Source organism: Vipera ursinii (assembly GCF_947247035.1).
Source record: "Vipera ursinii genome assembly, chromosome: 5".
NCBI lineage: Eukaryota > Metazoa > Chordata > Lepidosauria > Squamata > Viperidae > Vipera > Vipera ursinii.
This window is the reverse complement of record NC_139518.1, coordinates 67,638,975-67,662,818: the sequence shown is the minus strand read 5'-3', so window position 1 is coordinate 67,662,818 and position 23,844 is coordinate 67,638,975. Positions and strand designations below refer to the sequence as shown.

The 23,844-nt window shown below is 39.3% G+C and overlaps 1 protein-coding gene across 1 annotated transcript in view; it reads right to left on the bottom strand.

Annotated features, from left to right (window-relative positions):
- The window catches only part of LRRC27 (leucine rich repeat containing 27), a gene marked incomplete at its 5' end in the record, with an annotated part of 35,528 nt that extends 15,479 nt beyond the window's left edge, over window positions 1-20,049 (bottom strand). Inside the window, 5 exons of the mRNA XM_083363310.1 lie at window positions 724-846; window positions 4,518-4,670; window positions 16,517-16,575; window positions 19,412-19,542; window positions 19,840-20,049. Of these exons, the coding sequence (XP_083219436.1) occupies window positions 724-846; window positions 4,518-4,670; window positions 16,517-16,575; window positions 19,412-19,542; window positions 19,840-20,049 (676 nt within the window). The remainder of the gene's footprint in view (window positions 1-723; window positions 847-4,517; window positions 4,671-16,516; window positions 16,576-19,411; window positions 19,543-19,839) is intronic.
- Between the last annotated feature and the right edge of the window lie 3,795 nt (window positions 20,050-23,844).

Genomic DNA, 23,844 nt, shown 5'->3' with positions numbered 1-23,844 from the left:
CGGTGAACATACTACTAATACTCCCTCTTCCTCCAATTTTCCTGACAACAATCCTGTGATGTAAGTTGGGCTGAGAGAGTGTGATTGGCCCAAAGTCACCCAGCCAACTTTCATGCCTAAAGCAGAACTAGAATTCACAAGTTTGCTGATTTCTAGCCTGATGCCTTAACCTCTAGACCAGGGGTGTCAAACTGCTGGCCCGCAGGACGGATGCGTCATGGCGAAATCGCGCCCACCCCATTGCCAGCAATGGGGAAAAAGTCGCAATACGTCGCAACCCACCACGTGACGTTGCAAGTTTGACACCCCTGCTTAGACCAAACTGGCACGTTGCTATTATGATTGGTAGATATCAAGGCTGTCAACTGATAGCCCCTTTAGCCTTCTTCATATTCCAATTTCATTACTCATTTTCTAGTCCCAAATGGGCAAAACTTTCATTAACCACTTCATTAGCTTAATTTTAAATTCTGGTTTTTCAGGTAACGGTTTACTGTAACTTTCTTTACTTAGATGCAATGGCAAATTTTATTGTTTCAAGTTTAGGAGGGAATTGGAGCTTGAAAAAATGAGCTTGTGATACAGCCATGTAGTCTAAATCATAGTTTTCAGGAGAATATTTGAACTCAACCCCTATATGATCTAGATTAAGAAATACAGTATATTCAAAAGAGTAGTATCAAAATATGTTGCCTTCCAATTCGAGTGCTCCACTAAACTCACTAAAGAGGCTCATCTGTTTCCACAAAGCGTTGAAAGCTTTCCTACGGTCAGGCGGTCTGTCACATTTTTTCTTGTATTCTCTAACAATGGCCTTTGCTTCTTGTTCTAGCGGAGAAGGCAAGTCTGTGAAATACAGAATGTCAAGGTACATGCGCTTGTTACAACTAAGCTGACATGGGATGATCTGGTACAAACTTTTTAAAAACATCCTCCTTTGAAGATCAATAAAATAACAATGAGGCACATGGAAAGTTGTGTAAAGCACATGCTTTTTTTTTAAAAGGACAGTATGTTTATTATGCAGTTGTTTGTTTAGAACACATCTATATTTTTTAAAGAATAGAATTACTGATGCTGTAAAGCAAGTTCGCTATAACATAAAGACCAGTTTATTTCTTTTCGAAAAGATACAGAAATATTACGTTATTTGTAAAAATCTGTACGAGTTTCATGAATAGCAGAATATATTCTCTCTATCCCAAATGTAAATACCACACAGAAGCATGGGGTGAATATAGAAAATAATCAATTGTCATGGTGTGTGTGTGTGTATATATATCAGAGTATAATTGTCCATATTAAAAATGGTGGATATGGCATAGTATTACACAATACATATTTTTGTGTCCTTTATGGTTGTGCTGGAATAAGTCCTTTGTATACTATTGTCTGTGATTAAGCTATGCATGGAAAGGATAACGGAATGTGCTTGCTAAATTCATTCCATGACATTCTTGCTGTCTTATACATGTAGAGGGCAACTGTGTACAGATAAAAAGTTAATTTGTTTATAAAGACTTACCCTAAAATTACAAAGCCTTGGATAAGTAGAGTTTTAGAATTTTGGGGATAGTCAGCAAGCAGCATAGAACAGAGGTCCCCAACCTTTTGAGCACCAGGGACCAGTTCTGTGGAAAGAGGTTTATCTGCAGACCAGAGGGGGCATGGTTTCATGTACTGTCTGCATCCCGCAGATGGGGCTTTGCTTGTTTGCACGGCCTGGTTTCTGGCATGCCACGGCCCGGTGCCAGTCCATGGACCAGAGATTGGGGACCCTTGGCACAGAAGCTGTAGTATGTACAGTATTCTTCAAATACTGTATAGAGGAATACTATCAGAGAGAAAATGTTTGCTACCCCTACTTAACTGGCAGTTCCAACCAATTCCCCCAATTCTTCTTAACATCTAGATGCAAATTTCGTACACAATGCCCTACAAATGTTACATTCAAAAGGATTTACTATACCTATTTATCCAAATACATGTAAGTACAGATCTTTAAAGATCTCATAATAGATTACATTATTCTTCTTATTTACTGTTGCTTCAGAAAGTTATGGATTAGAGGGGTTAAACACTATTTTTCTCTCCGGATGCATCTACTGTTTTACTTTTACCTACTTCCAAAAAACAAATTATTACACTGTTTTCATGATAGAATCACCTGATTTTTTTTTCTTGTGTAATAAAAATAGAACCCTTTAGTCATTTATTGAGAGTTTAAGCAAGAATTCAGGTTGTGTGAAACCTAAACCTGAACCATGAACCAATAAAATAAATTACCGGTAAGCCTAAATATTAGGCAGGCTATTGCAATATTGTCTTGATTACTTTATAGACAACACTCTGAATATTTGACCCTGAATTAACTTTTTTTTTTAAAAAATCCTTACTTTGTACTGAAGACTGCATAATTCTATTTCCTTGATGTGAAAATACAATGCTTTCTTTCAGATGATCAACTACAGTCGAATTAATAAGACAATTATAATAAATAAATGTAAGTTAAGGGCATAAAGTTATTGCTAGTGGATGCTGAATAGTTGAGAAAGCCAAAGAATCACAAAAACAAGTGAATATATGTTTTGTTGATTACAGAAAGGTCTTTGATTGTTTCAGTCATGTAACAGTCATGTGGAACGTGGTTGGAAAAATAGGAATCAGACATTTCACTCTCCTCACACAAAATTGATGCACACGTCTGGAGAGCACAATATGGTAAAAGACCGGCTCCAGGTTGGCAAAGAGATGAGAAAAGGTTATATACCCAACCTTTATAAGGAATAAATATTGAGCAATATTGGAAGAAGGTAAATGTTATTTTAAAACTGGAAGAACAAATATGAGTAACCTGAGCTATGTTGAAGACATTATTCTGATATCTGAAAATGCAAATGATCTGCAAAATGTAGTAGTAAAATCAAGAAACCCCCCAAAATGAAATTATTACATATTTAAAAAGACCAAAATAAAAACAACAGGTTCAGCAATCAGGCTTAGAATTAAAGTTGCAACATTAAAGACATTGAAGTGATAGACACCATCTGCCTTTAGGATCAACTAGTAACAAGGAAGCAGCAATCAAGAAATACATAGCAGACCAGCAGTTGGTAAAACAGCAAAAAAGATCTTGGAAAAGATATTCAGATTCTGGGCTGTGCCTATACCTACAAAGATCAGAATTGTTCAGGCAACAGTTTTCGCTGAAACATGCTATGACAGTGTTGAACTTTGAAGAAGCATGGTACAAACACTAATGAAGCTTTTGAACTATGGTGTTGCAGAAGACTCTTGAGAATAAATACCAGATAGCCATGAAAAAAATGAATCATCAAATAAATCCACCCAAAGTATAACAAGAGAATTATATTTGCACGATTCTGTTATTGTAGCTTTACAGTAAAGCAGAATTAACTTTACTGTATTTTTCCTGTCTGAGCTTACCTGGTAAGGATGACATTTAGAGTTGATACTGACTTGATGACAATTAGCCAATTAATCATTCAATCAATCAATCATGAACAATAGTTTCAGTCAATAAGGACTTAAATGGCTGTGTTTAATCATATAATCCATTAACACTCCAAGAGCAGTTGCCAAAACTACCACAGAGTCTTAGTAGCTAAATAACTGTATGCCATATGCATGGAGCCTTTATTAGGAGCTTAAGCACAATAGGTAATTTATGAACCGCAACGCAGAATATGTTAGATATATTATTTGGGATCAGCTGTACCTATATACCACAAAAAGCCTTATATACTGTGTAATTAGTTTAGTAGTTCTCAAAGACAACTGAAAAGTTCTACACTTTCCAGAAGTGGGGCACATGGTTCTTAGAACATACATCTCAATCAACTACAATGAAAAAACAGAAATAACCAAACAGAAAGCGAACAAAACCAATATAATCAGACCTATCTCCTCTCCCCATCAAATGTATTATTAAACTGACTCCTGTTTAGCTTCTTCAATAAAAATAGGTATATTAACATTTTGTGCCTTAAATAGAAATAATATTCAATTATGTATTTAAATTATTTATATGGCCATCCATTTCATAACAGAGAGACTGGACAGTGGATTAAAGCAATAAATATAGCATATAACTCGTGATACCCAAAGTTAAAGCATTAAATCCTAAATCACAAAACCCAATTCAACATCAAATCTCAGCTAATTTCCTGGCCCAAATATCTAGAAACGCAGGCACATCTTTAAAGCCTTACACAAGGTTGCCCAGGTTGGTTACCCTCTGGATCTCCAGAGGGACGCAGAGCAAGCGGACCCACAGAGAAAGCACAACTTCTAGGTCCAAAGAGATCCCACGGTTTGAGGGGAACTGGAACAGGCCTTTACTGCAAGATTTGATGGGCTCAGCAAAAACAATGGGAGAGACAGTCCATAAATATTTTCAGGTCACTTGATCCCTTAACTGTATAAAACTCAAATCCATTTTAGTTAATTAGGTTAATACAGTTATTTCAAGAAGATGTATTAAAATATTACTATACCTGGAGAAATAGACTCTGCATACTCAATATTTTCATTATAGTTCTTTCGGAGGAAGCATAAAATGAATGCCAGACCCTTCTGTACCACTTCGAGAGGGGGAAATTCCAGAGGACAATGCCTGAGATTTAAGGCTGTAAGTGAAACTACCTTACCTGCCAAAAGAAGAAAACCAAAGATGCAATGTTAAAATGTTTCAGAAAAGAAAGCTCTCCCTATTACTACTTAAGTAAGTATTACTTAGAAACAATAAGACTTGTTTGTGGAAGTGTATGAAGGAAGGCCTCCCACTTGCCTCAAGGGGCAGGCTGCTGTGTAACAGCCAAAGCTTCAGAGGAAATGGCAGTAGATGAGGACCTCAGCAAAAATTCTCTATTTATTTCATTTGTTTACCATTTGTTTTGCATACCGTGCACACAGATTTTACCTGGAATAGGCAGTCTTGAAGAAACCCAGATCCCAAGCCGTATATGGCAACTAATGTAGCTCATAGAGCAGAGATGTAATATATGCCATTCTAAGGGCGCCCATCACTGTCCACGCTGCTGCATTTTGTATCAGCTAAAGCTTCCAGATACTTTTCAAGGGAAGTTTCATGTAGACCATGCTACTACAATCCACCTGGAGATTGGCCAGGGAATGAATGACTATCAGGAGAGCCTTCCAACTCAGGAAAAGGCAGAACTGGTATATAGTATGAAGTTCTGCAAAAGGCCTGGATAGGGAAAAACCAACTCCAACTGAATCCTACTAAGATCGAGTAGTTGTTGATATTCAAATATTCTGGATCTGATTAATTTCCATTCAAATACCAGGATGGGGTGTGTAATCTGGGAGTCCTCTTGAATTCGTAACTCCTGTTCAAAGAGCAGATGGCAGCTGTGGCTAAGTGAACCTTTGTTCACCTACCTCAGGTGCATCAATTGTGCCCTTTCCTAGATGGGGAGGAGTGGCTTTCAGATGGCCATTCATGCCCTAGCCTAGATCCCTCGAGGCTTGACTACTGCAATATGCTCTATATGAGGCGGCCCTTGAAGACCATTCAGAAGCTTCAGCTGGCCAGAATGCAGTCATGAGCTTGCCTTAGTATGCTCTTGTGATAGCCACTGCTCTCTGAACTGTACTGGTTGCCAATCTGCTTCCAGGTATGACTCATGGTGCTAGTTATTACCTGTGCATCTAACTTGCCCAGGATCAAGACTCATAACTGAGTATCATCAGCAACTAATAATACCTGACTTCAACTAATAGATGACTTTAAGCATCAGAATCATTTAGATATTAAACAGGAAGGGCAAGAGCATGAAACCCAGTGACGCATGAAACCCAGTGACGCATGGCAAGAGCCTTGGTGGAGCAGTGGGCTAATGCCTCCTTAAGTAACACCAGCTGCCTGCAATTAGTGCAGGTTCGAGTCCCACCAGGCTCAAGGTTGACTCAGCCTTCCATCCTTCCGAGGTAGGTAAAATGAGGACCCAGATTGTTGGGGGCAATAAGCTGACTTTGTAAAAATGCCGCTGGGGGGGGGGGCTGAAAGCCCTAATAAGCAGGCATATACATAGAATCCCCTTCATGGATTACTGCCTTGTCGTGGCGAAGGGGCTTGCGTAATTCAATGAAGCTATGAGCTATGCCGTGCAGGGCCACCCAAGACGGACAGGTCATAGCAGAGAGTTCTGACAAAATGTGATCCACTGGAGAAGGAAATGGCAACCCACTCCAGTATCTTTGCCATGAAAACCCTATGGACAGTACCAAAAGGCAAAATGATATGACGCTGGAAGATGAGCCCCTCAGGTCGGAAGGCGTCCAATATGCTACTGGGGAAGAGCAGAGGGCTAGTACTAGTAGCACCAGAAAGAATGAAGCGACTGGGCCAAAGCCGAAAGGACGCTCAGCTGTGGATATGTCTGGTGGTGAAAGGAAAGTCCGATGCTGTAAAGATTTTTTCTCCATAGGAACCTGGAATGTAAGATCCATGAATCAAGGCAAGCTGGACGTGGTCAAACAAGAGATGACAAGACTGAACATCGACATCTTAGGTATCAGCGAACTAAAATGGACAGGAATGGGTGAATTTAATTCAGATGACCATCAGGTATACTACTGCGGGCAAGAATCCCTCAGAAGAAATGGAGTAGCCTTCATAGTCAATAAAAGAGTAGGAAAAGCAATACTGGGATACAATCCTCAAAATGACAGAATGATCTCAGTTCGAATCCAAGGCAAACCATTCAATATCACAGTAGTCCAAGTCTATGCCCCAACCACCGGTGCTGAAGAGGATGAAATTGACCGGTTCTATGAAGCCCTACAGCACCTTATAGAACTAACACCAAAAAATGATGTCCTTATCATCATGGGGGATTGGAATGCTAAAGTAGGAAGCCAAAAGATAACCGGAATAACAGGCAAGTTTGGCCTTGGAGTACAAAATGAAGCAGGGCACAGGCTGATAGAATTTTGTCAAGAGAATACGATGGTCATAGCAAACACTCTTTTCCAACAACCCAAGAGACGGCTCTACACATGGACATCACCAGACGGTCAACACAGAAATCAGATTGACTATATGCTCTGCAGCCAAAGATGGAGAAGCTCTATACAGTCAGTAAAAACAAGACCAGGAGCTGACTGTGGCTCAGACCATGAGCTTCTTGTTGCAAAGTTTAGGCTTAAACTGAAGAAAGTAAGGAAAAGCACCAGGCCAGTCAGGTATGAATTAAATCATATCCCCGTTGAATATACAGTAGAGGTGACAAATAGATTTAAGGAATTAGATCTGATAGACAGGGTGCCTGAAGAACTATGGACAGAGGTTCGCAACATTGTACAAGAGGTAGCAACCAAAACCATCCCAAAGAAAAAGAAATGCAAGAAAGCAAAATGGCTGTCTGAGGAAGCTTTGCAAATAGCTGAGGAAAGGAGGGAAGCAAAAGGCAAGGGAGAAAAAGAAAGATACGCCCAATTGAATGCAGAATTCCAGAGAATAGCTAGAAGAGATAAGAATGCCTTCTTAAATGAACAGTGCAAAGAAATAGAAGAAAACAATAGAATAGGGAGGACCAGAGATCTTTTCAAGAAAATTGGAGAGATGAAGGGAACGTTCAATGCAAAAATGGGCATGATAAAGGACCAAAATGGCAGGGACCTAACAGAGGCAGAAGAGATTAAGAAGAGATGGCAAAATTACACAGAAGAACTATACAAGAATGAGCTTAACGTCCCTGATAATCACAATGAGGTGGTCACTGACCTTGAGCCAGACATCCTAGAATGTGAAGTGAAGTGGGCCTTAGAAAAGCTGAGCAACAACAAAGCTAGTGGAGGTGACAGTATTCCAGCTGAGCTATTCAAAATCTTAAAAGACGATGCAGTAAAAGTGCTACACTCAATTTGCCAGCAAATTTGGAAAACTCAACAGTGGCCACAGGATTGGAAAAGATCAGTTTACATTCCAATTCCAAAGAAAGGCAGTGCCAAAGAATGTTCCAACTATCGCACCATTGCACTCATTTCTCATGCTAGTAAAGTTATGCTTAAAATCCTACAAGCTAGACTCCAGCAGTATGTGGATCGAGAACTACCAGAAGTACAGGCAGGATTTCGAAGAGGCAGAGGAAAGAGAGATCAAATAGCCAACATACGCTGGATCATGGAGAAAGCTAGAGAGTTCCAGAAAAACATCTACTTCTGCTTCATTGACTATGCTAAAGCCTTTGATTGTGTGGATCATAACAAACTGTGGCAAGTTCTTAAAGAGATGGGAGTACCGGAACATCTTATTTGTCTCTTGAGAAACCTATATGCGGGCCAAGAAGCAACAGTGAGAACTGGACACGGAACCACTGATTGGTTCCAAATTGGGAAAGGTGTCCGGCAAGGCTGTATACTGTCGCCTTGCCTATTTAACTTATATGCAGAGCACATCATGAGAAAGGCAGGGCTAGAGGAGTCAAAAGTTGGAATTAAGATTGCTGGAAGAAATATCAACAACCTAAGATATGCAGATGATACCACTCTAATGGCAGAAAGTGAAGAGGAACTGAAGAGTCTCTTGTTGCGAGTGAAGAAGGAGAGTGCAAAAGTTGGGTTGAAACTAAACATTAAGAAAACCAAGATCATGGCATCCGGCCCTCTCAATTCCTGGCAAATAGATGGGGAAGAAATGGAGGTAGTGACAGATTTTATTTTCCTGGGCTCCAAAATCACTGCAGATGGGGACTGTAGTCAAGAAATTAAAAGACGCTTGCTCCTCGGGAGGAAAGCCATGGCAAATCTAGACAGCACACTAAAAAGCAGAGACATCACCCTGTCAACAAAAGTGCGTATAGTCAAGGCTATGGTTTTCCCAGTTGCAATGTATGGCAGTGAAAGTTGGACCATAAGAAAGGCTGAGCGCCAAAGAATTGAGGCCTTTGAACTCTGGTGCTGGAGAAGACTCCTGCGAGTCCCTTGGACTGCAAGGCGATCAAACCGGTCAGTCCTAGAGGAGATCAACCCTGACTGCTCTTTAGAAGGCCAGATCCTGAAGCTAAAACTCAAATACTTTGGCCACCTAATGAGAAGGAAGGACTCACTGGAGAAGAGCCTAATGCTGGGAAAGATTGAGGGCAATAGAAGAAGGGGATGACAGAGAATGAGGTGGCTGGATGGAGTCACTGAAGCAGTAGGCGTGAGCCTAAATGGACTCCAGAAGATGGTAGAGGACAGGAAAGCCTGGAGGAACATTGTCCATAGGGTCGCGATGGGTCGGACACGACTTCGCAACTAACAACAACAACAACATACATAGAATGAAGGCTATTGCTAAGCACATTGATTTGTGCTTCTTAGATTGTAAGCCGCCCTGAGTCTTCGGAGAAGGGCGGGATATAAATGGGATTAAAAAAAAAGATGTGTCTGGGTCAAATTCTCCCAACCACTATAAACACTGAATACAGTAAACCCGGCAATGCAACATTGGACTCTCATTGCTAATTCCCATAGGCAGCCGAGGATAGCATGATATTGGAATCTGCTGAGAGATTAAGAAGAACTAGGAAAGATGCAGAAACAGCAGAAAGAGAAGCTTTTATCACCACAATAAGATGCCTAATATGGGCTCTCATTTACACTTGGGTGGATTTACTTTTGATTTTTGACGAACAACTTGCTCAGAAAACCGAGGAGCACCTTAGGTTTGATGCATAATGAGAGAATACTTGGAAAAATCCAATACAGGGTCCTCATCCTATGCTCACTCCAGACGGCCATCAAATTCTTGGGAAGCAATCTAAAGTCCCTCTGGAATCTTGCAGGGTCCACTAATTGCCTGGAGTGGGTTGATTAAACAGATCCCGCCTTCTTACACTGACAAACCCAAAGGTGACCAGAAAATGATCTGACATGGCAAAGGAGTGATTACAGGTATCCTCAACTTACAATAGTTCATTTAGTGACCATTCAAAGTTACAATGACACTGAAAAAAGTGACTTATGACCATTTTTCACACTTAACGACTGTTGAAGCATCTCCATAGTCATGTGATCAAAATTCAGATGCTTGGCAACTGCTTCATATTTACGACGGCTGCAGTGGCACGGGGTCATATGATCACCTTTTGCGACCGTCTGACAAGCCATGTTAATGGGGAAGATAGATTCACTTAACAACCACATTACTAACTTGTAACAACTTCAGTGATTCACTTAACAACTGTGGCAAAAAAGGTTGTTAAATGGGGCAAAGCTCACTTAACAAATCTCTCACTTGGCAACATAAATTTAGGGCTCACTTGTGGTTGTAAGTTGAGGACTACCTGTATATTATCTTCCACTTTCAGATCAGATTGTAACTAATCTATGGCCAAAAAGAAATAATGTGTGAACCCGGTATGCGTCAGGCTCCCAGTGACTCCACTGCCAATCCTGCAACAGAAACTAGGAGCTCAAGGAGGGATGTTCTTGTGCAGCAGGAAGGCTAGTAGAACAGTAGCTACTCCCTACAGCTCCACTTAACAGAACAGAAAAAGAGAACAGAGTTGGAAGGGATAATGGGGGTCTTCTAGTCCAACCCCCTGCTCAAGCAGAAAACCCTGTACCATTTCAAGCAAATGGTTGTCCAACCTCTTCTTAAAATCCTCCAGTGATGGAGCACCCACAACTCTGGAGACAGGAGGGCCCTTTAACCAGAAGGTCTCCTACTTGTTTACCTGGAGAGCAAAAAGGCTGAAAATGTCATCGCCTCAGACCCATGTTCTAAAATGCAAACAGATCAGGTCCCAGTGGGTGTTGAGCCTAATGATTCAATAGCCCAGGGGTCTTCAAACTCGGCCCTTTTATGACTCATGGACTGGCTGAGGAATTCTGGGAGTTGAAGTCCATGAGTCATAAAAGGGCCGAGTTTGAAGACAACCGCAATAGCCCCTGGATCCAATACTGATATCCTCTGCTCAGCCAGCTAACACGGGTGCCAAGGAGCTTCACGGGCCTGAGAATCCTGCACTTTGGCAAAGCAAGCACCTTGCAAGCAAGCAGAAAAATGCTGACTCTGCAAGCAAGCCCCATGCCTCATTATTGGCAACCGCTGAGCAGGAAATGTTTTGGCTGTGTACGCCGATTTAATCTATGCAGGGACTCCTTCTGTTACTGGAAGCAACTTTGGCATCTTTGTGAATTCCTGTACTTGATTTCTGCTTGTTTTGACCTTGGTGTTCCTGGCCAAGCTTCTGACTCATCCCTTGATACTTTACAAGCTGTTGTGTAGTAATGGATTACAAACTATCTATTCAGATTATGCCTTTTCCTTAGCCCCAAGTAATTTATCATGCAATTTATCATGCACATATTCTTTCCCGTTTCCCCAACTCTTTTTCTGTTGTCTGCTGCCATCTCTCCAGATAAAACCTCCTAACACTTTTATTAGTCCTTGTTTACCATCTTATTCTATTAGATACCTGATAGAATCTACCCTACATATAAACAGGCCCTGAAAAATATATTTCTATCCCTACTGCTGGGGTATGTAACTCCAGAAACTGTTTTTCACAGATGTCACCACTAGAGGGCAGAACATTCCCTTATTACTAATAGAAAAATGGATTATTTTAGCTTCATTTAATGTTTATGCTATTTCTTATAAATTTCCATGAAATCTAAAATGTTTTAATCAACAGCATGCACTGTGAAAGGAAGGTGCTCTCAGACAGCACCCTATTGCTTTGAATCCAAAGATACTGTGCAGCTATTCCTTTTTCTAGGCATGGGAAAACATAAGAATGTTCTGGACAGAAAATAATATTACCTGGATACCTTGAAAAAAATTCTGAATATGTTGTTATATGTGTAATAAATGTCCTGTATGCAGTACGAGTCGTTCTCAACGTACGACCACAACTGAGCCCAAAATTTCTGTTGCCAAGTGAGACATTTTGTTAAGTGAGTTTTGCCCCATTTTATGACCTTTCTTGCCACAGTTGTTAAGCGATCACTGCAGTTGTTAAGTTAGTAACATGGTTGTTAGGTGAAACTGGCTTCACCACTGAATTAACCTGGTTGTTATTATTAGTTGCCCCACACTTCACTAGTGATACTGGTAACATATGGCCTCTCTCAGATGAGAAGTCAGCCTAAAGGGCAACAATTTATCACACATATTTCCATATTTTGTCAAAGCAATGGAGAAGAAACTTCGGAGCTTTTTAATTTCATCTTTTATAAAGGTGTGTGTGTGTGTGTAGCATTTCCTAATGTCAGCCAGGCTATTCTAAGGACACAGAATCGCTGAAGGGTATAGTTATAATCAGTACTTTTTTTGTAAAAGAAAAAGGTGCCGGAACTCACACACGTCATACAACCCGCCTTGCCTACCCTACAAGGTTTCATCCAAAAAAGGTGCCGGAACTCCGTTCTGAGTGTTCAATGAGAAAAAAAGCCCTGGTTATAATGGTGCTTCCCAACCTGGGCAACTTTACAATGTGTGGATTTGAATTGCCAGAATTCTCCAGCCATCATGGCCATTGTAAAGAATTCTAAAAAAATGAAGTCCATACACTGCAAAAGTATTTCCAATGCGGATAGTTCTTGACTTACAACCACAATTGAGCCCAACATTTCTGTTGCTAAGTGAGACATTTGTTAAGTGAATTTTGCCCCATTTTATGACTACCTCGCCACAGTTGTTAAGTGAATCACTGCAGCTGTTAGTAACATTTTGTCAAATGAATCTGGCTTCCCCATTGACTTTGCTTGTCAGAAGGTTGCAAAAGGGGATCACGCGACCCTGGGACGCTGCAACTGTCACAAACATGAGTCAGTTGCCAGGCTTCCAAATTTTGTTCATGTGACCTTGGGGATTCCGCAATAGTCCTAAGTGTGAAAAACAGTCATAAGTCACTTTTTTCTGTGCCACTGTAACTTTGAACAGTCACTGAATGAACTGTTGTAAGTTGAGGACTACTTACAAGGAAATGAGAGTGGGATAAAAATTGATTAGAATTATTGTTAGGACCAAAATCTACAGTTATCCACAGTTCTTAATTCTCCACTGTACTTATCACACTTTGATAAAATTGAAAAACGTCTGAATTATATTATACCAAAATTTAAAATATGCTTAAGCTATTTTTCTCTTTACGGAAGCCTGTTTAATTTCATTATGAAAAATGTCACAGTACAAATACATTTGAGTAATATAAAGTAAACAGAACCCATTTATAACTGGGAAAAACAATATGAAAACTGCCAAGATCATAACGCAGGTAATAACACATTTTTCACACTGCCTTCAAAATGGTGTTTTAAAATGTCCACTCACAGCTTGAGTAATTACTATTTCCGCTGTTTTTGCTCTTAGTTTTTGAAGCTGTAGTACTTAGTATTCTGTATTAGACTATATTTTATTCATGATTACATGTATGTTTGCACATAAATTATTTCTGTAAAAGCAGTGGAAGACAAATACCTTTCTACAACAGGTTTCCCTTATTCTAAATTGCTGTCAATTAAATCCTATTATTAACGTTGTAAAACATTTTCTTTTCTTTTCAAGAATATTCCTCAGCAGTAATAAAAACAGTAGTCATGCTATTCCCAGTTTCAAATCTTCTGTGCCTCTTTTCTCCCCCTTCTTCTACACTATTCTTATTTATTCTTATGGGTATGTCAACTTCTGATGTAATGCAAAAATATCTGCACACAGACCTTGTTGCTCTTACATAAAGAAATACTTTCTTAGGAAAATACAAGGCTTCCAAAGCACTTATAGAAGTATAAGAAAATGAAATACTAATAAACAGGCTTGACTCAAGGTCATCAACACTTCTATATTTATTTATTTATTTATTTGATTTGTATACCGCCCTTCTCCCTAAGGACTCAGGGCGGTGAACAGTGATATAAATGTCAAAATGTACAAATACAGAAAATTGAAAATAAATTAAGCCCTACTGCCCAAATGAAGATAAGTTAAAACCACAATTAAAATTAAACCCGTCAGACCAGACCGGATTGCTTAAATAGATATGTTTTTAGATCGCGTCGGAAGGAGCGAAGGTCGGGAGCCATCCGGAGCTCAACCGGTAAATGGTTCCATAGGTCAGGCGCGCCTACAGAGAACGCTCTCCCCCTGGGAGCCACCAAGCGGCATTCGCTTCACCTGTGTGAGTACTTTCTAGAATCTAGACAAACTATTTATGTAAGATTTGAACCTTTTATTTACTAAATGTAAAAAAATAGACAAACGAGGGTTGGGTAAATCCTGATAGAAGGAAGTGCAGAGTATAAGGATTTTGTGATGAATAAATACTTGTCAAAAGAAGCAAAACAGCTATATATAAGAACACTTTTCGGTATATGAAAGTCAGAGATCAGAACAAAGTCAGGAGAAAACATGAAAGTGGGTTAAGTGCAGTGAGAAAAGGTCACTTAAGAAGATGAAACAAAGAAATTAATCACTTGCGGGAAGAATCTGGCTGTCAGATTCAGTGAAATTTAGTTTCCATTTGAAGGTAACAATCAATCAATCAATAAAAACAACTACAGGTAGTCCTCAACTTACAACAATTTGTTTAATGACTGTTCAAAGTTACAACGGAACTAAAAAAATGACTTATGGCCAGTCTTCACACTTATGACCACTTATGACCACTGCAGCAGCCCCAGTCATGTGATCAACCTTTCAATGTTTGGCAACCAGCATGTATTTACTTAGAATGATTACAGCATCCCAGGGTCCTGAGATTGTTATTTGCAACCTTGTTGGGAGCTTCAGACAAGTAAAATCAATGGGGGAAGCCAGATTTGCTTAACAAACGCAACATTCACTCACAACATTCACTTAACAACCATGGCAAAAAAGTCATAACGGGGGGCATGAATCACTTAACAACCATCTTGCCTAGGAACAGAAATTTTGTGCTCAATGTTGGACATAAGTCATGGAATACCCGTATGCTATATTATGGCAAGAAATCAAGCAAGATTTCAAAATAGGGAGAAACGTGAAGCCTTTCTGGTAAGGATCAATTGCAATTTATTAAAAAGAATGTATTATCCAAGATAAATTAGTTGTTTCCAATGGGGCTAATCTCAACCTCAGAGAAAATCTTATCAGAATGGCAAAAAAAATTGTCAGTATAGGTCAAGCCATGGCCATTCAGTCAGGGACCATTCCAAGCTAAGATGGCTGATGAATGAATGGGGTTTATAACTGGTCTTCAGAGTTCTGGCCATCCCAGCATCCCTGCAATCATGATCTGCATATTGGGTAATCTGTCTGCACTTACAACCAGTTGCAAAATGCCCTGCAATCATGTAGCCACCATTTGCAACCTTCCTTGCTGGCTCCCTCAGAAATTCAATGGGGAACTCAGCATAGATGGGCCAAGTCACTGGAATAGGTCTCTCCCACCTCTAACTTGCCACCAGCCCCTCTGCGCTTTGATGACATACAACATTGCCATAAAGGATTTTATGGCATAATACAAAATGTTATAAAACATTTTCTGTGGTCAGTTGCTGGTTGACTGCACTATGGAGTTCAACGTGGGCTACTTTCAAGACAGATACATCTCTGAATATCACCTTAAAATTTTAAGAACTTTTCCAGTACATTAGGAGCTCTGCCTTTGTTGAAGATATTGAGGAATCTGGCAAGGAAATATCTCTGAAACGAGAACCCAGTGGGTCCTATGTTGTCTAGTTAAGTCTAAAGACTATTTTTTCCTTTAAAAAGACTTTTTTTCTTTTTATAAAATAACACAGTGCATTTTAAAACTGTTTATCAATATCACTGTACAATTTAAGCAACCTTATTATTACCATTTAGAAAATATTTAACATTGAGACCACCTTTTTTTCTTCAGGTTTAAACATTTAATTTATTTAAATCATCACAGTGGTAACTATTTTTAATTTCATTTGAATAAACAAAATGTTATCTGTATTCTATAATATATTATTCACATTTTATAATACAATAAAACAATTAACTTGGGGGAAACATTTGTTACAAAAAAAAGAACGAAATAAGAAGGGATAGGAACAAAAATGAACTGATTATGTAAACTGAATATTAAAATGGGTGATCAATATAAAGTAGGCACCCTGAGACAGTTTGAACACATATGAATGAGGATAAAAGTGCAAAACAAATATTTAAAAGAATACTTAAGAAGAAAGAAAGGCCAAGAAATCTGTGACTGGATGGAACTGATGAGATGCTCAGAAAGAAAAATCTAAGAAGTCTGAAAAAGAAAAAAGTGATATATGAAGTAGTATAAGAATGTGATAAAAACAAGAATGATTTGCAAGGACAGAAAGATATAGTGTGTTTGTAAACTAGATCAAGCTATTATTTCTGTTCCTTTTCTTTCCTTTCCTCTTAACTCATGTCATTCATGCCATTTGTTCTAACTATTTTTTCCTGACCTCTCATGCTGCTTAACTGAGAGGAGTATCTTGAGAGGAATATATGTATGGTAAGTTCAGTTAGATAGTACTGAGGGGACAGAATACTTACCAAGCTCCACTGGTAGCCTTTTAATAGGATTTTTCTCTAACAGGAGAGTTTTCAGCTGCCTTTTTAATAAATAAGAAAATAATATTTAAATATATAATGACAAATATGACTAGTCAAGAAACTAAGAGATAATTAATGTATATATTCTTATACTATTTTAATGAAAAAGTAGATTCCTGAAAGAATCTAAATGGCCTAATGAATTATGATGCATTATATGTACTTGTACAAGAATACTGTTTATCAATTTCTACCCCACATCAGGGCCCAATAGGATGGAGATGCTTTCTGTAAGAAAAATTCTATATTTCTTCATATATATACGCTGAGTTTGAAAACATACGTAGTCACATCAGTGATAGACTGATTTTTCAAAAAGGCTATTTTTTTACATTTAGTGCATTAAAATACATCACCATCGTCAAACTCTGCTGTACATATTGGGAGAGCATACCTTGAAATTAGATTCTCTCTATCATTAAGAGCTATTTCAGACATATATTCCTTTGCCAATTGATAATAAATGCAAAAAAGACACCACAAATAGATTCACACTGTTTTCTTCACATATTGTATTAATATTAATATTACACCCCTCCTGCGTGAGCTGTATTGGCTACCGGTTGCCCTCTGGGTGAGATTTAAGGTGCTGGTTCTTACCTTTAAAGCCCTACATGGCTTAGGCCCGGGATACTTGCAGGACCATCTGCTACCGGGAACGAATTCCCATCTCCCAGTACGCTCACACAGAGAAGGCCTCCTCAGGGTACCGTCGGCTAGACAATGTCGGCTTGCGACCCCCAGGGGGAGAGCCTTCTCTGTGGGAGTGCCAGCCCTGTGGAACCAGCTCCCCCCTGAGCTTCGGATGGCCCAAGATCTCCAGTCCTTTCGCCGCGGCCTCAAAACACTCCCTTTTCCACCTGGCTGACCTAGACTGACAGGGATTTTAATTATATTTACAATTCTAACTCTATTCTTTAATTTATTTTAATTTATTTCAAATTTTTATTTTTAATTTACTGTACAGAGACCTTCAAGTTTTGCTGTTGTTAGCTGCCCTGAGTCCCTTGGGAGATAGGGCGGGATATAAATCAAATAAATAAATAAATAAATAAATAAATAAATAAATAAATAAATAAGTAAGTAAGTAAGTAAGTAAGTAAGTAAGTAAGTCAACTGGGAAAGAACAGAAACAATGTAAGTGAAGAAAGCTCACTGTAGACCAGGGCTTTCTGCAGCCTATTATCACAGCCAAAAACAAATATGAAGCGTTTGTAGGGAAGCGTCATGACCTATTAGAATTCACTTCAATTGCCCACAAACGTCTTTCTGAAGATGAGGGACTTAATGTGCCAAGGGATTGCTCTTAGCACAACTGGGAAATCTGGTGATTTTGTTTCCCAAGATAAAAGTCAACATTACTTTAAAAGTAGCAGTGGCACTGTTTGGGTGAAAACTCAGATTTGCAGTGCCGGAATAGTAACCAGAAGCAGCTTCCTAAATACTGAGTTATTTCAGAAGAAACCAGAAAGCCCAACACATGCTTCAGATACTGAGCAATTTCATAAAGAAATGAGCCATCGGCCTTCACAAAAATATCCACTATGACTCTTTAAGGTTGTTCAAGATGGTTCATTGTGGGATATCTCTGCCTGGCTGAATATGGAAAGAAGATGTGCCAAGATTTTAGAAAAGAGTTAGTTTTCTTCCCCTTATCCATTTCTTTTGATATAAAATAAGATCTCACTTTCTTTCTAGAAGTTGGCATTCACTTGAATAACAAAAAAATATCTGTTCCCATCCTTAAATTTATTTAAAACTATATATTATTGTATATATATTATTCTGAAAAGCCTGCTTATATATTTATCATGAAACATATACCCATGTGGCACAATTTTTTTTAAAAAAAACAACTCAAATCAAGGCTCTATACCGATCTCCTATATAAGAATTAACCTGGTTGTTATTATTAGTTGCCCCACACTTCACTAGTGATACTGGTAACATATGGCCTCTCTCAGATGAGAAGTCAGCCTAAAGGGCAACAATTTATCGCACATATTTCCATATTTTGTCAAAGCAATGGAGAAGAAACTTCGGAGCTTTTTAATTTAATCTGTCTTTTATAAATGGGTGTGTGTGTGTGTGTGTGTGTAGCATTTCCTAATGTCAGCCAGGCTATTCTAAGGACAAAGAATCGCTGAAGGGTATAGTTATAATGGTGCTTCCCAACCTGGGCAACTTTACAATGTGTGGATTTGAATTGCCAGAATTGTCCAGCCATCATGGCCATTGTAAAGAATTCTAAAAAAAAATGAAGTCCATACATTGCAAAAGTATTTCCAATGCAGGTAGTTCTTGACTTACGACCACAACTGAGCCCAACATTTCTGTTGCTAAGCGAGACATTTGTTAAGTGAATTTTGTCCCATTTCATGACCTTTTCTCACCACAGTAATAAGTGAATCACTGCAGCTGTTTCGTTAGTAATATGTTTGTTAAATGAATTTGGCTTCCTCATTGACTTTGCTTGTCAGAAGGTTGCAAAAGGTGATCACCTTTTGACCCTGGGACACTGCAACTGTCATAAATAAGAACCAGTTGCCAAGCACCCGAATTTTGATCATGTGACCATGGAGATGCTACAACGGTTGTAAGTGTGAAAAACAGTCATCATTTTTGTCAGTGCTGTTGTAACTTTGAACCGTCACTAGATGAGCTATTGTAAGTCAAAGACTACCTTTATTTGTTCTTGTGATGATAATTAGTGTTAGTATTTAATCATACATGGTACTACTACTCAATTTGTTGAATAGTAGTTACATGATATCTACTACTGAACAAATTCTTTTTTTAAAAACAGTGGACATACTTATATAGCAAAAAACGTACTTGTGGCATCCAATCCCAGAAGGAAGCTCTTTCAATTTATTATAGCGCAGGTCTAGCCAAGTAAGATTTGACAGGCTCTGAAAAAAATCTTCAGGAATTACAGAAAGGGCATTTCCTTCCAGATATAAATACTAAAAGGGGAGAGAGGGAGAGGGAGGGGAAGAGGGGGAGAGGGGGAGGGAGGGAGGGACAGAGAGAGAGAGAAACAGATGAGTAGCCTACGAAATTGTATTGCTTAACATATAATTTGAAAGTAATAATTTGCCACAAAATGATAAAGTGCTAAAATTATTCAAGTAATTTTTAAAGGATTATCAAGGATACAGTTATCTTAAAATGCAATTTGTATATACTGCAACATCTCAAGTGGGAAAACAATATTTTTTCAGTTATCCTTTAATTAGGTATGTTAATAGTGAAAGACTTACTCTGAGATTAAATAATCTGTATACTTCTGAAGTAAGATGTTGTAGATCTTTTCGACTCAGATCCAGAGAGACTGCTGAATTAGATACAAGTTTTTCGAGAGCTCGGTGGATGCGCCTTGATGAACTAGAAACTGAATCGTTCCTCCTTTGAATATTTTGACAGTTATCTCCACTGCCATTGTTTTCTATATAATACCACTTTTCGTCCATTTGTTAATTAACGTTGATTAAGCCAGAAGTCTAGCAGCTCTGTAATTCAAAGATAATAAACTGAAAAATAACAAAATTATGTGTAAATCAGCAATATAAATATAGTTTCTAAATGGATTTAACATTAGTAGAATAACTTTTTCTTAAATAAATGGTTTTACTTCGCAATTGTGTTAGTTATAATGCTGCAATATTGGAGAACTGAATGCTAACAAGAATTGCTTTCCACAATTGCTAATATCACTAGCACTACACAACAAAACACAAAAAGCTCCTCTATAATCTCATTTGGATTATTTGTGGGGCTTACAAATTAGTTGCCAAAAAATTAAAGGGCAGCGCTGTCTTTTCCCCCTTTTTAAGTTTTAGGTTGTATGCAGTGGCGTAGCGTGGGGGGTGCAGGGGGGGCCGGCCGCACCGGGAGCAACATCTGGGGGGGCGCACTCGCAGCTCTCTGCCCCTGCCTGGCTCACTCACTCTCTCTCACTGCAGTGCTGGCTGTGCGAATCCAATCCGAGCCGCTGGGTCGCCGCCCACTGTGGAGGGGGGGTGGTGCCAGGTGTGCGGTTAGGGGGCGCAAATTACTTGCCTTGCCCCGGGTGCTGACAACCCACGCTACGCCACTGGTTGTATGCCTTATATAAATAGATAGCATTTGTTTCAGGCTTGATTACTGTAACTGGCAAAAGGCATAGGTACATGTTAAACCTGACCAAACTAACATTCTTGCAGTCGGATCCTCAGGCCCACTCTGGCTACTAGATCCTATTTGAAGGGAAATATTTTGTGCTCCTAAACATGGAATCAGTAAATCTGACTTGAGCAAGAATTAGTGAACATGTTTCTTAATATTAGTACAAAGGTTCAACCAGAGTAAAACATGAGGTTTTGTAGTACGAAGGTTCAACCAGAGTAAAATATGAGGTTTTGTAGCACCTAGCATTTTGCTAGCTACACCCTACTAGGAAGAGAGTCAAGAAGAATGACAAAAGAATGCTTGCTTGTATGGATGCCTATAAAGCAAAGGTAAGAAGAAAGGGCCAGAAATTAATTACCTCTTATATAAAAACTAGATAGAACAAGACAAACAGGGGTCACATGTAATTGTGTAACTATCTACACCCCACTGACCCTTATGTTTAGTAGACTGCAAAGTACGTAAGTCACTGCCATAGAAATCAAATGCCAACAAAGCTTGCCAGCATTCTTTTATTTGAGAAGTCCTCGGATAAACTAGCCCTTCATTTTCATTCACAAAGTATAACAGATCAAAGTAAACAACAAGATAATTCTGGGAGCTAGTGGTATTAATGGATATTCTTTCCTTTTTCTGGTGCCTTCCATACATTCCTTTGGGTTTCCACACCTCTGTCACAACATGACTTAGGGTTTTGAGAATTATTTTTTACATCTGTGACACCGCACATTTTACAGTACTGAACTCCAAATGCCATGTCATTTTAATGTCATGAGGTACAGATAGTCCTCACTTAACAACCCTAATTGGGATCAGCAACTCCCTAACTAGGTGACACAACCTTTCAAGTGAAATGTCATGTGACCTTTCTGCTCAGCGATAGCAGTTCTATCAATCCCCATTGCTGTTGCTGAATGAATCCCATGTGACTGTTAGGCGAGGACCTCCTGGATCCAAGCCATTATTGGGGGAAAATGTACACACCTCATACACCTATCTCTGCCCCATCTCTGCCCTTTTGGCTACCCACCGATTCGCTGCTGCCAGCTCTCCTGCTGCCCAGCCTTCCTCGCTATCTCACTGCATGTAACTACTAGACTGACTAGACCAGGGGTAGGCAACCTCGGCTCTTTTATGACTCATGGACTTCAACTCCCAGAATTCCTGAGGAATTCCTGGCTCAGGAATTCTGGGAGTTGAAGTCCATGAGTCATAAAAGAGCCGAGGTTGCCTACCCCTGGACTAAACCCTTCTTTCACGCAACTTGGACCTTCCCTTTTGTGCTGGCCAAAGCTTCTCTCAAGTGCCAGCTAGGGCTTCTGCACCCCTTAGGGCCTCTACACACTGGCCAGTGCCTCCTTCTAATTGGGGCCTTCTTTTGCACTGGCACGTGAAAGAAGGTCCTGGCCGGTATGTGAACAGGGGTCCTGGAGTGGGTGTGAATAGAGGCTTTAGTCAACACACAAATGGAGGCCCCGAACGGCTTGCGAGAGAAGGTCCCAGCTGGACCAGCGCAAGATAAAAAGAGCATGAAAGAAAGCTTCCTTTGGTAAAATAGTGGCCCACTGGGGCAGGGCTAAGTGATGAGGGCAGCTGGCAGCAGTAGGTAGTCAGGCAGCCAAAAGACAGTCACCAACGCAGGTGGGCCAATTTTGCCCATGAGACTGCAGGAATGCTGCAGTGATGTTGCATAAGGCTCCTGAGAATACCATGGACAGCCAAGAAAATACACAAATATGGATCTATTCAGTGAATCCAATCAGAGGTCTCCTTTGAGGAACAAATGACCACTCGCAAATTATCTACTTTGGGTATATTATGCAAAGAACTTGCTCTTCAGAGAAGGCTCTAATGTTGGAAGAAGTAGGAGGAAAGAGACAATGACAAACATCCAAGATAGATGGACTCGGGTACAGTGGCAATGAGAGCACCATTGGAAGACCTGAAAGATCATGGAGAAAATCTGCCACCCTGGTTGCTAAGACTCAACAACTTGGTGATGCCTAATCAAATTAATAATCATTGTTTTCCCAATAGAAGTATCTAAACTGAGACTGGCAGTCACAAATTTAGTTCTAGTTTCAGACCCAAACTTCAGTAGAAAATAACACACTTCAGTTTTCATTTGCTTTACAGACCTGCTAAGGTCATAAATGTGAGGATTAGTCACAACATTACTTTTTCATCAGCATCATAATTGTGAACAGTCAGTGTAGAAGGCAGTCACTAAACAAGGACTATCTGTAGTCTTCTTGCCATCCATGTAATTATTTCCTTTAATCTCTACTTCAGAACTCTCACTTCAGAACAGCACTGCTGTTTTCCAAGTGCTTCCATCACAGAACAGTAACTTTTTCTTCATTCCACCCACTCAAAGCGTCTTTTTTCTATCATCATGTTCTATAATAAAATTCCTTACCTCAGTCACTTAATTTACTTTTTTTTTTGCTGATTCCACTCACAGTACAAGCAATGGGATGTTAGGAGTTTAAAAGATAAATTCTCATCAATCTTCCTTCTAATGATGCTTTTGAAAATCTCATGCTATAGTCCAGGGGTAGGCAACCTTGGCTCTTTTATGACTGGTGGACTTCAACTCCCAGAATTCCTGAGCCAGCCATGCTGGCTCAGGAATTCTGGGAGTTGAAGTACTAGTCTGTTTGTTTGTTTATGCATTTTTATTTTAAATAAATAAACCTAAGTGGTGAATATCTATCTTTCACTATCTTCTGTTACTGGGTTGGAGGCAGAAGAAGGTATTTTGACTCCTTATTTTTATTCATGCACTATGATGGGCTGCCCTGTTGTGCCTAAAGAATAGATAGAATAGATCTGACATATACCAATCTTTCTTTTCCTGGACCTAGAGAATATATATAGGATAGATATTCTTCTACAAATCAGATCACTTGTTTCTTGTTTCTTGGTCTTATCTTTCCTTCAGAGCTTTGTCATCAGGCTTGGAAACATATAACAAGAACAAAAATTTCTTTTTACTTGCACTAACAGGCTTTAAAGTAATCAACTGAGTACACTGGCTAATTTCTGGAATTCTTAGAAAACATGAAAGAATAGTTAGATTTTGTCTGAATCTGTCA